The following is a 13428-nucleotide window of genomic DNA, read 5'->3' as shown; positions in this document are numbered from 1 at the left end:
AAGTGTTTTCAGTATGGTAGCAGCAGGTGTTTTTTTTTTGTTTTGTTTTGCTTTGTTTTTTTGGGTTTTTTTGTTTTGAGTATGTGGTTGTGTGGATGGTCAATGGCTACAGCTGGCAATATTGCAGGAGCCAGTTGCCACATCCTTTAAAGAACAGCATTACACTTCTACCTCACAAGCTAGTCTGTATACGTTAGAATGTTTTTCCTCCATATACTTCCAAACTTTTTTGAATATTCACGTTTCTAGCATCTATTGCGGTTCATTACAGTATTCCACTGAACACAATAAAGGACTCATTCAGGCCTCCCTTTTTGCATCCATAATATATATTGTATAGCTTTCTTGTTCTTTTTCTAACTTGATATTAGCATCAGTAAGAGTAAAAATATATACAAAGATTGTCAAATCTACATATTAAGGTGAATAGGAAATCACAGCTGTTTCCTGTTGCCTCATCATGTCTAAATAGTAAGGTGTATAGGAACATACATATCTGTTCCTGTTTTTTACATGATGTGTTAATGGCCTCTGACATGGAAGCAAGCTCTAGTCCAGGTGACAAACATCTTAGAAGAAGAGTCAAATTAGAAAAGGAACAAGAAATCTATACAATATATATGATTGGATGCAAAAATGGAGTCCTGAATGAGGCCTTTAATGTGTTCACTGGAATACTACAATGAGTATCAATAGAAACTGGAAACATGAATATTCTAAAAAGAGTTTGGAAGCATATGGCGGAAAAACATTCAAATATATAAAGACTAGCTAGTGAGGTAGCAACATAATGCTGTCACTTTAAAAGGATGTGGCAATTGGCTCCTGCAATATTGCCAGTTGTAAGCATTTACCATACACACACACACACACACACACACTCAAACATGTTTGCTTAAATTCACATTTTTTGTTAGACGTCTCCATTTTAAGGATGTGTTTTAATAGCATTTTTACATTTTGATTGCAGATGTTCATGGCTAAGCTCACATCCGTATTCCGACGAGCTGCTATTTCAGTGACTGATACGCGTGTGCAAAGAATGAATGAGATTTTAACATGCATTAAATTGATTAAAATGTATGCTTGGGAAAAATCTTTTGCAAAGGCAATCAAAGGTATAGAAAGCGGCTATTTTAAAGTAGTATATAAAATGGTAACTCTGCCTTTCTGTCCAATATCAGTGACTTATAGAAACTTAATGTGCTCTGTGTTTTTAAAACCACTTATTGTCTCTAAGAAGGATGTTCATGAACCCCTGTTCTGTTTTCTCCACTGAAAATCAGCAGAACATAGGCTCCTAAGTCAGTTAGGAACTTTTGAAAATGTTACCCCTGAAGTATCATGCCATTTACTCCATGACCCTGCCAGTGCAGCTCCCCACAGTACATTACCTAGCCTACCTCCTAATCCAGTCTAATTTCAACCATTCCAAGCAATGGGGTTAACATGATTCTCAACCATGATTTTGAGCCTACACTTTTCTTTCAATTTCATCCCATTACTCCTACTCCTATACCCACTGTAGCACCCTCAATAATTCCACTCATTCTCTCCTTGGTATTTATACTCTTCAAATACTTGTAAAATCTTATATCATCTTTATTGCTTAGTCAATCCATGCATATTTGGCTCTCTTTTCTCATAAATTATTCCCTCTAGCTTCCTAATAAAATTTTTGCTCTTCTCTGAACTCACTCCAATTTGTCTACAACAAGCAGTAAATCTTGCCAAACAAAGCTGATTACTGCTTTTGGCTGTTACAGAGTAAGGGCTCAATCTCAAAAGGTTGCTGTGTGCCCTCAATTCCCATCATAAGTAGGAGTTGAAGAGCAGTTAATACTGCTCAGGACTGGGACCCTAATAAAGGAAGGTAGCAAATGCAATATAGGATTTAATAGGATGACTCATGAAATGTTGATCACGAGATTAATTTGTACTTGCCTGGATGTGACCACTTACCTAGATTGGAAACTGAAGTGTCATAAATAAAGTGGAATGATAAAACAGCATTAAATTAGGAGTGGGGGGTATGTTAAGATTTGTCCTATTTAATCTCTTCATTCATGATCTGGAAGTGGAGGTAAATAACACATTGATCAAACTGGCTGACACTAAATCAGGAGGTGGTCAGAACACAGTAATAATACAGAGGTAGCAATATGGCAGAAAATAATAAGAAATTCAGCTAATATATTTAGGTAAAAATGACTCAAAACTCAGCTATTCAATGGGAGACCAAAAGCTGGAAAGCAGGAATGTCGGGAGATCTATAGGGCTAAAGGGCAGCGAAAAGAAACATTGTGATTTGGCAATAGAAAGGGTAACAATTAAAGAGTGCATATGGGGTGGCATCTCTCTACAGGAGATAGTTTGTCTTTGCCTGCTATGGTGGCAATGCACCTGGAATGTTGCATCCTGTATTGCAATAGTTCCCTTTCTCCAGGCAGCCCCACCTCACAAATCCCTTACCTTAGAGCCTAAAGCCTGAATTTCCATGGTCCTGGCCAGGGAATCAGACAGGGAAATCAGAGCACTGGAGGCCAGAAGAGCTGTGCATATGGTCAAAGGAGCATGAAGGAAAGATATGCAATGAGTCTCTGCATATGGGTGAGACCAAATGGAGGCCTCTGGGGGAAAATGGTCAGAAGCAGCCAAGACAGACTGAACAGGGGGAAATCCTAGACCAAATAGGACAGCTGCAGGGTATACACCAAGGAGTTACACTCCTACAGGTGGTCAAGAGAGGAACATTAAGTGAGTCAGTCCTCCAGAAATAATCTCAGAAGGGCAGCAGTAAACTGAGGTGCTGCTCTTATAAGAGGGCTCCTAACCTTTGAACGGGTGGGTACACAGAGATAAAATGGGACACAAAAATAGAACATTGAGACTAAGTGAGATACAGAGAAGGGGACAAAGGAAACAGGCTTCTCACTGTCCATGAAGATCCTCACTCTGGTGGGGAGAGAAGCAGCCCCCTAAAGGCTTCATATGAGAAGGAGTAGGTGAGGTGGCTCTTTCTCAAGGCTGCAGAAGGTAAGTGACAGGATACCTTTGGAAGGGAGTGGACAGATTCCAGGCCACTGAAGAGAGGGCCAGGCTTACTGGAGTGAAAGGGTTACTGAAGTGGAGGTACTTTGATCAATTTTAGTGCAACTCATCAAGAAACATGTTTTGTGTTTTCCCTTCCCTTTTCCACTCTGATTTTGCATTTTCACACAAACCCAGAACTAAAAGCAAAACTGGGGTTCTGAACCTGTACAAAATATGTCCATGTCTTGTTCATCACAACCCATGCTATCTTACATGTAGCCTTTGTAAAGACTTCCTCCAGATTTTGGAGTAAATATTGAAATAAAATATTTATACAAAAATACAGATTCAGGAAGGTAAACATGGTAATGAAAAGAGAGCTCTCTAAAATCAATGTTTAACTGAACCTAAGTGCAAACATTTGAGTCTGTTTACTGATTATCCATCATTTAATGCTTTTAAAGGCCAAAAATATATAGTCTTTTATTAGGAAATGTTAATTTTACCATATACCCACAAACCAACAAAAATATTTCCAGCAATAGTAACTGAAATTTATATAGACAGGCAAAGTAAGGAAAATGCTGCTTGTTTTAGGGATATTTACTTTTTATATTTTGAAGTGTGATGTTGACTGGTTGTGTATTAATGGTTATAAAGCTTTAACTTTTTGAAGCTCAACATCTGTCATAAATTATTGTTTGACATCCCTCCCAGTTTTCTGCAACAGTGAAAATTTAAACTTGATTAAAAATAAAAAAATGCTTAAACACATAATTTTACACAACTGTGAAGATTTAAATCAATAGAATTTAAAAAAAACACAACTGGTATTATCTATTGAAGTTATTAAAAAAAATCAAAATCAGTTTCTTCCAAATCTAAAAGTTTATATGTAAGGTAGTCATTTGGGCTTTTGCTTAATCATAAGATTTTTGTTTGTTTGTTTAAAGGGAAAAATAGATCCAGTAACAATGTTTAAATAGCTTTTGTGTTACCACCTTAATGCTATCAAATGTAGGGCCATACATTTACCTTTGGTGCATGCAATTCAATTGATATCAATGTCTCCCAAATTCAGGCTTAGTATAAGGAAGGCCTTTGCTGTTTAGAATGGTCTTCTCTTGAAAATGTTAGCTCTGCTTTACATTTTTTTTACATTATAATATTTTAAATTTCTTGTATTTCACAGGTATAAGAAATGTGGAAAGGAAAATACTGGAAAAAGCAGGATATGTACAAAGTGTAAACTCTGCTCTGACACCTGTTGTATCAACACTGGCTACTGTCATGACATTTGTTTTACACACTCTTTTAAAGAAAGAACTAACTGCATCAGCTGTATGACTTTTATATACATATATATATACATATATATTTTTTCCCCCAAAGTCCTTGTTCCTTTATAGTACTGTATATCTTTGTGGAGTAGATCTGGATCCTCTTAAATTTACTTACTTTCCCCTAGGATTTTTAATGAATGGCAGCTCCAAATTTAACATAGCTCTCCTGTACAGATTGTATATGGCCAGATTTGTGTAATTTTTGGTGGTGACCAGAATGGGTCCAAATTCTGCTCCTCTTCCCCCGCCCCAGCACACACACCTGCCTAAGGCTCTGGGAAGGAGTTTGGGTGTGGGAGGGGTGCAGGCTCAGGGAGGGAGTTTGTGGATGGGAGGGGTGTGAGCTCTGGGCTGGGCCAGGGGGGGCTGGGATGCAGGATAGGGTGAGGAGTTGGCGGTTTACCTTTGGTGGCTCCCAAAAGTGACCCACACATCCCTCTGGCAGCAGCTCGTAGGCAGAGGCCTCAGTTCCCGGCCAATGGGAGCTGCGGAGTCCGCATTCAGGGCGGGGGCAGTGCGCAGAGACAGCCCCCGCACCCAGGGCCACAGGAACGTGCTGACCACTTCTGGGAGTGGCATGGAGTGAGGGCAGGCAGAAGCTGCCTTAGCCCCACTGTGCTGCCGGTGGTGGTAGCCGGGAGCCTGCGGGCCCTTTTAAATCGCCTGGGGGTAGCAGGCAGGGCCAGGAGACGCTCCTGGGCAGGTGCGGCGGGACGGCAAGCAGAGACCCGGCCCCAAACATTGGTGGAGCCGGGGCCCTGGGCCCTGAATATTCCTGGAGCCCGGGCACCATGGGCCAATACAACTCGCTGCCCCTGTATTCGGCTAGTAAACAAGGGTAACTTCTATTAAACATTGCATGGTAAAGATAAAGTTAATAAATTAAATTGTTATTAATTAAGGAAGCTTCTAAAAGAAGATATATGGTCTTTTAAATGCTTTAAAGTATTTTCTTAAATAGTAAGAAACTAACTTGACATTTGTGATCATTCACCACCCATTCCTTCCACACAGGACTCAATGCAAATTAATGCAAAACTTAGTCTGGTGAACAGCAAGATGCATTCCGCTTTAGAAAGCAGTAGCCAGGGAAAAGATGGAGGGCAGGAAGTGTAAACATATATGCAAAGGAGGAAATTTTGTTTTAAAAAATAACCTGACATGTAGGGAGTTTATTGGCAAAAACACTCAACTACAAAATGAGTGAGGATGTGCAAAAGGAAAGTCAAAGAAAGCAAAAAGCGAGGGAAAGATTCAATGTAATGCTTATAAAAGAGAATATAGCTTATGATATACTATCAGAGTTTTGCCATTCACTTCAATGGAGCCAGGATTTCATCCAATGAATCTATATGCTTATATGTCTCCCAGCATACCAGTATCCGAACACCTCCTTCCAAATATCGGAAAACAGAAATAAGAGAGTCTCTCTCTCTCTCCAGCCTGTAGGAGATATAACTTGAATAGTTGATAGGGTTTATGTGTTTACTGAGCAAACGGGGGTAAAGCCAAGCAGAAGGGATGAACATCGGATTTCATTGTAAACACAGTGAGATTAGTTGTCATTCTGACATCTGGTGGCAAGTTCCATTGTCTTGGTCTAGCTCCTGTAAAGTTTGGCCTCCCATGTTGTTTGATCGTTTCATTGCTCCAGTGAGACACAGTTGTCATGGGAAGTCATGGCCATGGAAGTGATCTCTCAAGTAGACAGGACCAGTTCCATGGAAAGCTTAGAATTTCAGGTTAGAAACCTTAAACTGTGGAGTTGGTGCAGAGTATTGCACAAAGGGGATGTATTTCATAGCAACCCATTTTGCTAAGCAGATCTGCTGATGCATTTTGTAACAGATGTTTATTCCAGGTATGTTGTTTGTATATTTGTGTATAGTACTTCCATATTTTATGCTTTATGTGTGGGAGTCCAAATATTCCCTATGAGAAAACAAAGATGAAGAGTTTGGATAGGAGGTTGTGAGCTATTTTATCAGAATCCTTGCCCTTGTGGATGTTGAAATCTCCTGAGATGAGTCTTGTGAACCGTATCACCATGTGAGAGAGCATCTGTATCAGCTTCTCTGGGAAGCTGGGGAGGTGCCTATAAGGCTTGTGCAGGGGCTGCAACTGTGACTAGTTTCTTGCACCGCCCACTAGAATTGGTTGAAAATTTTCCAACAGAACAATATTCTATTAGAAAATGCTGATTCAAGAGAACTGAAACATTATGTAGGAACACATTGATTCTGTCAAAGTCTGCCTGCCTAGTTTCCTGCCAGTACAGACTCTCCCAGTTCCCTGACTCGACGGGCAGTTGCTTCCTGGGCTTGCCCAGCTCGCTAGGCAACTCTTGGAATTAAGCAAGGAACAAGCAAAAACATTAGCATCTTTTTTATTTTGCATGTAACTGCATAAACAGAAAATGCACAAAGACTGAAAAAAAGTGGACGTAATACCAATTTTTAAAATGCACTGTAAACTAGAGGCATCTTAATTACAAATCAGTAATCTCATTTATGTCTTATGAAAATACTGGTTTCATTTATTAGGGATGAAATGAAATGTTTCACTTATAAGTATATAACAGGATTTAGGCACTTGCCAGCATGTGTTTACTAAGAATAAGCCTGACTGATTTCTTTAAAGAAGTGACAAAGCATATGTCGGAAGGCAGGGCAGCGTATGTGAGTTACTTAGATTTCAGTGAAGCCTTTGATAAGGTATCACACAGGAAGCTTCTAGACAAGATACAAAAATGTAAGCTTCATTGCTAACATAGCAAGATGGATTGAAAGTTGGTTTGCAGGAAGGGTTCAGAGACTTATAGTTAACAGGCCAAGTTCCTCCCTCACCTAATTTAACTGAAATCAGTGGTAGAAGACCAAGGAAGAATCCTCAAAGTGATGTTCTAGAAAGCTCAGAAATGGGACCACTGCCATTTTATATATTCATAATGACTTGAGAAATGGAAGGAGTTGCGTTGTGTTTTAGCAACTCATGTTGCAATTACGAAAATGAAAACCACAAAAATTAAAAGCATATAGATATATTTTTCCTACCCTTTCAAATATAATACAAAAATATATTTAGAATTTTAATGCAAAATAATGGTTGGCACTAAAACAGTAAAAGCCCTTTTCCTTTTTCTTTTGCAGGCATTTAGTGTGATTGCCATGTTTAATGTAATGAAGTTTTCAATTACTATCTTGCCTTTCTCAGTGAAAGCAGTGGCAGAAGCTAAAGTTTCCCTAACAAGATTGAAGGTAAAGTATAGTTTTAAAATATTTGGGGATTTTCCAGATAAGTACAAACAAGGACTTACCTATATAGGGAGTTATTCTGGAAGAACTATTCCTGATTAACTCCCTATATGTACATACCTTATTCTAAATTAGCTTAATCCACTTCCAAAAGTGATTAAAATTGAACCAGAATAAGAATCTTCTTAAATAAGAGCATCCACACAAGAAGTTAATCAGAAATAGCTTTTCTGTTTTAATTCACATCCTCCCTTAACTGAATTAATTTCTCAGTGCAGACAATCCCTTAATGTAGATTATAATTTTACTTCTTGTTCAGAGCAACGGAAAGACTCCCATTGACTTCAGTGACTTCAAGAATTATAACAGGCTTTAGTTAGTGAATAAAAGAAAACTATACAAAGCTACATACCTAATTCTAAAGAGAAAACTAAAAATGTGTATCTCAAAAGTAAAATTAAAAACCGAATAATTATCCATCAAATAACAAGCCACCAGTGCCTTCTTCCTCTATTATTGTTGTTATTAGTATTGCGGCTGCATCTAAGAGACCTCAGCCAGGACCAGGGCACTATTTTGCTAGGTGCTGTACAAACAAAAATATAATGAAACAAGAGAAAAGAAGATTAAAAGAATCTGTATCCTGTTAGGGTACACTGGAAATAGTGAGTTCTTAAATTATTTTTAAAAATGGGAGCTAATCTAAAAATTATTGTTGAACCAACTGTTAAGTGAACCAATGTTTTTTAACTGCTTGAATGTCCTATATATATATATAAATAAACAAACAATGGGCTGTCAATTAATCTCACAGTTAAACAAGAACAATACCATTTATTTAAATATTTTTGGATGTTTTTTACATTTTCAAATATATTGATTTCAATTACAACACAGAATACAAAGTGTACAGTGCTCACATTGTTTATTTTTGATTACAAGTATTTGCAATGTAAAAAACAAAAGAATAGTATTTTTCAGTTCACGTAATACAAGTACAGTAGTCCAATCTCTTTATCATGAAAGTTGAACTTAAAAATATAAGAATTATATAAAAAAACTGCATTCAAAAATAAAACAATGTAAAATTTTAGATCTGCAAGTCTACTCAGTCCTACTTTTTGTTCAGCCAATCACTCAGACAAACAACTGTGTTTACATTTGCAGGAAATAATGCTACCTGCTTTTTGTTTACGTCACCTGAAAGTGAGAATAGGCATTCTCATGGCACTGTTTTAGCTGGCGTCACAAGATATTTATGTGCCAGATGCACTAAAGATTCATATGTCCCATCATGCTTCAACCAGCATTCCATGGGACATGTGTCCATGCTAATGACGAGTTCTGCTTAGTAACGATCAAAAGCAGTGCAGACCGATTCACGTTCATTTTCATTATCTGAGTCAAATACCACCAGCAGAAGGTTGATTTTCTTTTTTAGTGTGTCGGGTTCTGTAGTTTCTACATCGGAGTGTGGCTCTTTTGAGTCTTCTGAAAGCGTGCTTCACACCTCATCCCCCTCAGATTTTGGAAGACTCTTTAGATTCTTAAACCTTGGGTCAAGTGCTATAGCTATCTTTAGAAATCACACGTTAGTACCTTCTTTGCGTTTTGCCAAATCTGTAGTGCAAGTGTTCTTAAAATGAACAACATGTGCTGGGTCATCATTTGAGACTGCTATAACATGAAATCTATGGCAGAATGCGGGTAAAACAGAGCAGGGGACATACAATTCTCCCCCAAGGAGTTCAGTCACAAATTTAATTAACGCATTATTTTTCTAACGAGCATCATCAGCATGGGTGTATGTCCTCTGGAATGGTGGACAAAGCATGAAAGGGCATATGAACGTTTAGCATATCCGGCACGTAAATACCTTGCGATGCCAGCTATAAAAGTGCCATTAAAATGCCTGTTCTGACTTTCTGTGATATTGTAAATAAGAAGAGGGCAGCATTATCTCCTGTAAATGTAAACTGACTTGTTTGTCTTAGCAATTAGCTGAATAAGTAATAGGACTGAGTGGACTTATTGGCGCTGAATCTTTACATTGTTTTGTTTTTGAGTGCAGTTCTGAAAAAAAATCTACATTTCTAAGTTTCACTTTTATGACAAAGAGATTGCACTACAGTACTTGTCTGAGGTGAATTGCAAAATACTATTTCTTTAGTTTATCATTTTTACAGTGGAAATATTTGTAATAAAAATGTACACTTTGATTTCAGTGACACCACACAATACAATATATATGAAAACGTAGAAAAAATCCAAAAAATGTAACAAATTTCAATGGGTATTCTATTGTTCAACAGTGTGATTAAAACCGCCCTTATTTTTTACATATAATATATTTATTTAAAAAATATTACCTTATACAAGCTCTGAAATTTTCTGGCGTCCAGTGCCTTCTCATGGGACAACTGATTGGATTAGTTTTTTGTTTCACGTAATGTGGCTATCACAGAAATGCCTGCCCTCAGTGAAAGAGAAATTAATCCCATTCACTGAATGGAGATACCAAAACAGCAGCAGATATTTCTAAAAAAATATTATATGTGTATATATATAACAAATATCAAGTAATGTTATGTAGCAAATAGGTCTCTAAGGCCCTGATCCTGAAAACAATTGAGCCTCTCACATGCCAAAGGATTTACATGATGCTTCTCTTTGTATTAGAACTAGTCAGTGGACTTTTACTGTAACTAAACAAATTATGTGTTCATGTAAAAGAAGCAAAGAGTCCTGGGGCACCTTATAGACTAACAGAGAGAAAAGGTGCCACAGGACTCTTTGCTGCTATTACAGATCCAGACTAACACGGCTACCCCTCTGACATTTGTTCATGGTGAACCACAAATGGTTCAGAGGATCAGCGCACAAAAGCTCAAATATTAATCCAAATTCTTGAATCCCTAAAAGTGAAAATCTCTTAAGAATATTTTTTGCAGTATTTCTAAAGCAATATTTGCACTGAATCTGCTTCCAACTGCTTTTTTGCACTGATTCTGCTTCTATACTAAATAGTTTGCCAAGAATTTCACGACATTTCATCAACATGTTATTAGCAGTCAGCTCTATGCTGGATTAATAAAAAAATATTTTTTCACTTTTCATACTTTGATAAATAAATGGCATTCTTAATTTTCTCTCTCTTATTTTAGAAAATTCTCCTAACTGAAATCCCTCCTGTTTATGTAAAGCAACTGAAAAATTCAGAAAATGCTGTGGTAATGGAAAATGCTACATTGTCTTGGGAATGTCTGAATGAACACAGCAGAAAGAACAATAATGAAAACAGTATGAATGGGAAGAGTGCTTATAAATGCCAACCAAAACCAGAGCCTGTCCTTCCTCACTCTGAGACATCAATCAGAGAAACAGGAAAAGAGGATAGTGAAGCAATTGCTTTATACAATTTAAGCTTTACTGTGAAGAAGGTAAGTTTGTCTTAAATAGTCTTTCTAAAAAGAATATTTAACAATCTGCCTGCAAGGATTTGGGTGCCCTGGTTCCCTTGCTATCTCTGCCTTGCACTGTCCTGCTGAGCTAAGGAACAAGGATTTCAATTCTTCTTCTTCCCCTAGACACACACCTTTCCTTGCCCAGCACAGGCTTTCTAAAGCACCCATTAGACCACTAATACATTATTATTTGCACTGCAGTAGTGCCTAGGAGTCACAGTCATGGATCAGTATTCTATTGTGCTAGGTACAAACACAGAATATGGTTTATAAAGTGCATCTCTCAATACCAAACAATGACTGACTTTTATAAATAAATTGCACATCCAATCCTTCATTTATGCACCAGTCACCAGAACAGAGAAGTTTTTTGTAAATTCCTTACATTAATGAAAAGGCTACAGCACTCTACATAGTAAAAACAAATTTAAAAATAAATTTACATCGCTGCATTATTTAAAATACCACTTATATAGGCTTCTATCAATCCAAATACAACACCTTTAACTTTGTCTTCTTGGGAGTAAGATATGCATTATGGCACTGATGCAGGAAAGCACTTTATCTACATGTTTATGAGATCTTCCTGAATAAGGATGCTTTCCTGAATTGGCAGGTGTGACAGGACATGAAATATTTGTGGCATGATCGCAGAATAGGCAACGTGACATGAGAAATTTATTACTTTAAAAATATAGATCAACTATCTGCAAAATATGTCTCTTTGTAGGGAAAGGTCTTGGGAATTTGTGGAAATGTTGGAAGCGGAAAGAGCTCAGTCATATCAGCTATTCTAGGACAGGTATGCTGATCACTGTAGAATAACTTCCATAATTTTTTATTTTCCTTTTGCATGAGAAATACATATTTAATTGAATGTTTTAGTACTGTTTGTTCTAGTACTGGGGCTGTCAATTAATCACTATTAGCTCATATGATTAACTTAAAAAATTAATCAGGATTAAAAAAATTAATGACGATTAATCACAGTTTTAATTGCACTGTTAAACAATAGAATACCAATTGAAATGTATATAATATTTTGGATATTTTTCTACATTTTCATATATATTGTTTTCTGTGTTGTAACTGAAATCAAAGTGTCTATTTTTTATTACAAATATGTCCACTGTAAAGATGATGAACAAAAGAAATAGTATTTTGTAATTCACCTCAGACAAGTACTGTAGTGCAATCTCTGTCATGAAAGTGCAACTTACACAGGTAGATTTTTTTGTTACATAACTGCACTCAAAAACAAAACAATGTAAAATTTCAGAGCTTACAAATCCACTCTATCCTACTTCTTGTTCAACCAATCGCTAAGAAAAACAAGTTAGTTTACATTTACAGGAGATAATGCTGCCCTCTTCTTATTTAAAATGTCACAGAAAGTCAGAACAGGCATTTTAATGGCACTTTTATAGCTGGCATTGCAAGGTATTTACATGCCAGATATGCTAAACATTCGTATGCCCTTTCATGCTTTGTCCACCATTCCAGAGGACATACACCCATGCTGATGACGCTCGTTAGAAAAATAATGTGTTAATTAAATTTGTGACTGAACTCTTTGGGGGAGAATTGTATAGCCCCAGCTCTGTTTTACCCGCATTCTGCCATAGGTTTCATGTTATAGCAGTCTCAAACGATGACCCAGCACATGTTGTTCATTTTAAGAACACTTGCACTGCAAATTTGACAAGACGCAAAGGAGGTACCAAAATGAAATTTCTAAAGATAATTACAGCACTTTGACCCAAGGTTTAAGAATCTAAAGTGCTTTCCAAAATCTGAGAGGGATGAGGTTTGGAGCATGCTTTCAGAAGTCTTAAAAGAGCCACACTCTGATGCGGAAACTACAGAACATGACCCACCATGCATGTATCATGGAATGCTGGTTGAAGCATGAAGGGACATATGAATCTTTAGCACATCTGGCATGTAAAAATATCTTGCGACACAGGCTACAACAGTGCTATGCGAACTCCTGTTCTCATTTTCAGGTGACATTGTAAACAAGAAAGAGGCAGCATTATCTCCTACAAATGTAAACATATTTGTTTGTCTGAGTGATTGGCTGAACAAGAAGTAGGACTGAGTAGACTTGCAGGCTCTAAAATATTACATTGTTTTATTTTTGAATGCAGGTTTTCTGATGTAAAAATTCTACATTTGTAAGTTCAACTTTCATGATAAAGAGATTGCACTACAGTACTTGTATTAGGTGAACTGAAAAATACTATTTTACTAATATATCCAAAAATATTTAAATAAATGATATTCTATTATTGTTTAACAGTGCAATTAATCACGCAATTGATTATTTTGATC

The 13428-nt window shown here is 37.0% G+C and overlaps 1 protein-coding gene and 1 long non-coding RNA gene across 2 annotated transcripts in view; one reads left to right on the top strand and one right to left on the bottom strand.

Moving 5' to 3' along the window:
• ABCC12 (ATP binding cassette subfamily C member 12) overlaps nucleotides 1–13428 on the top strand; it is a 100735-nt gene that overhangs the window by 20417 nt on the left and 66890 nt on the right. The window contains exons 7-11 of the mRNA XM_050923038.1: nucleotides 971–1118; nucleotides 4226–4374; nucleotides 7526–7633; nucleotides 10795–11070; nucleotides 11825–11896. Coding sequence (XP_050778995.1) covers nucleotides 971–1118; nucleotides 4226–4374; nucleotides 7526–7633; nucleotides 10795–11070; nucleotides 11825–11896 — 753 coding nt within the window. The remainder of the gene's footprint in view (nucleotides 1–970; nucleotides 1119–4225; nucleotides 4375–7525; nucleotides 7634–10794; nucleotides 11071–11824; nucleotides 11897–13428) is intronic.
• LOC127034376 (uncharacterized) overlaps nucleotides 1–13428 on the bottom strand; it is a 56622-nt gene that overhangs the window by 33763 nt on the left and 9431 nt on the right. The window lies entirely within an intron of this gene.

The sequence above is a fragment of the Gopherus flavomarginatus genome, chromosome 14 (assembly GCF_025201925.1).
Source record: "Gopherus flavomarginatus isolate rGopFla2 chromosome 14, rGopFla2.mat.asm, whole genome shotgun sequence".
NCBI lineage: Eukaryota > Metazoa > Chordata > Testudines > Testudinidae > Gopherus > Gopherus flavomarginatus.
This window is presented reverse-complemented; position numbering and strand designations above follow the sequence as displayed.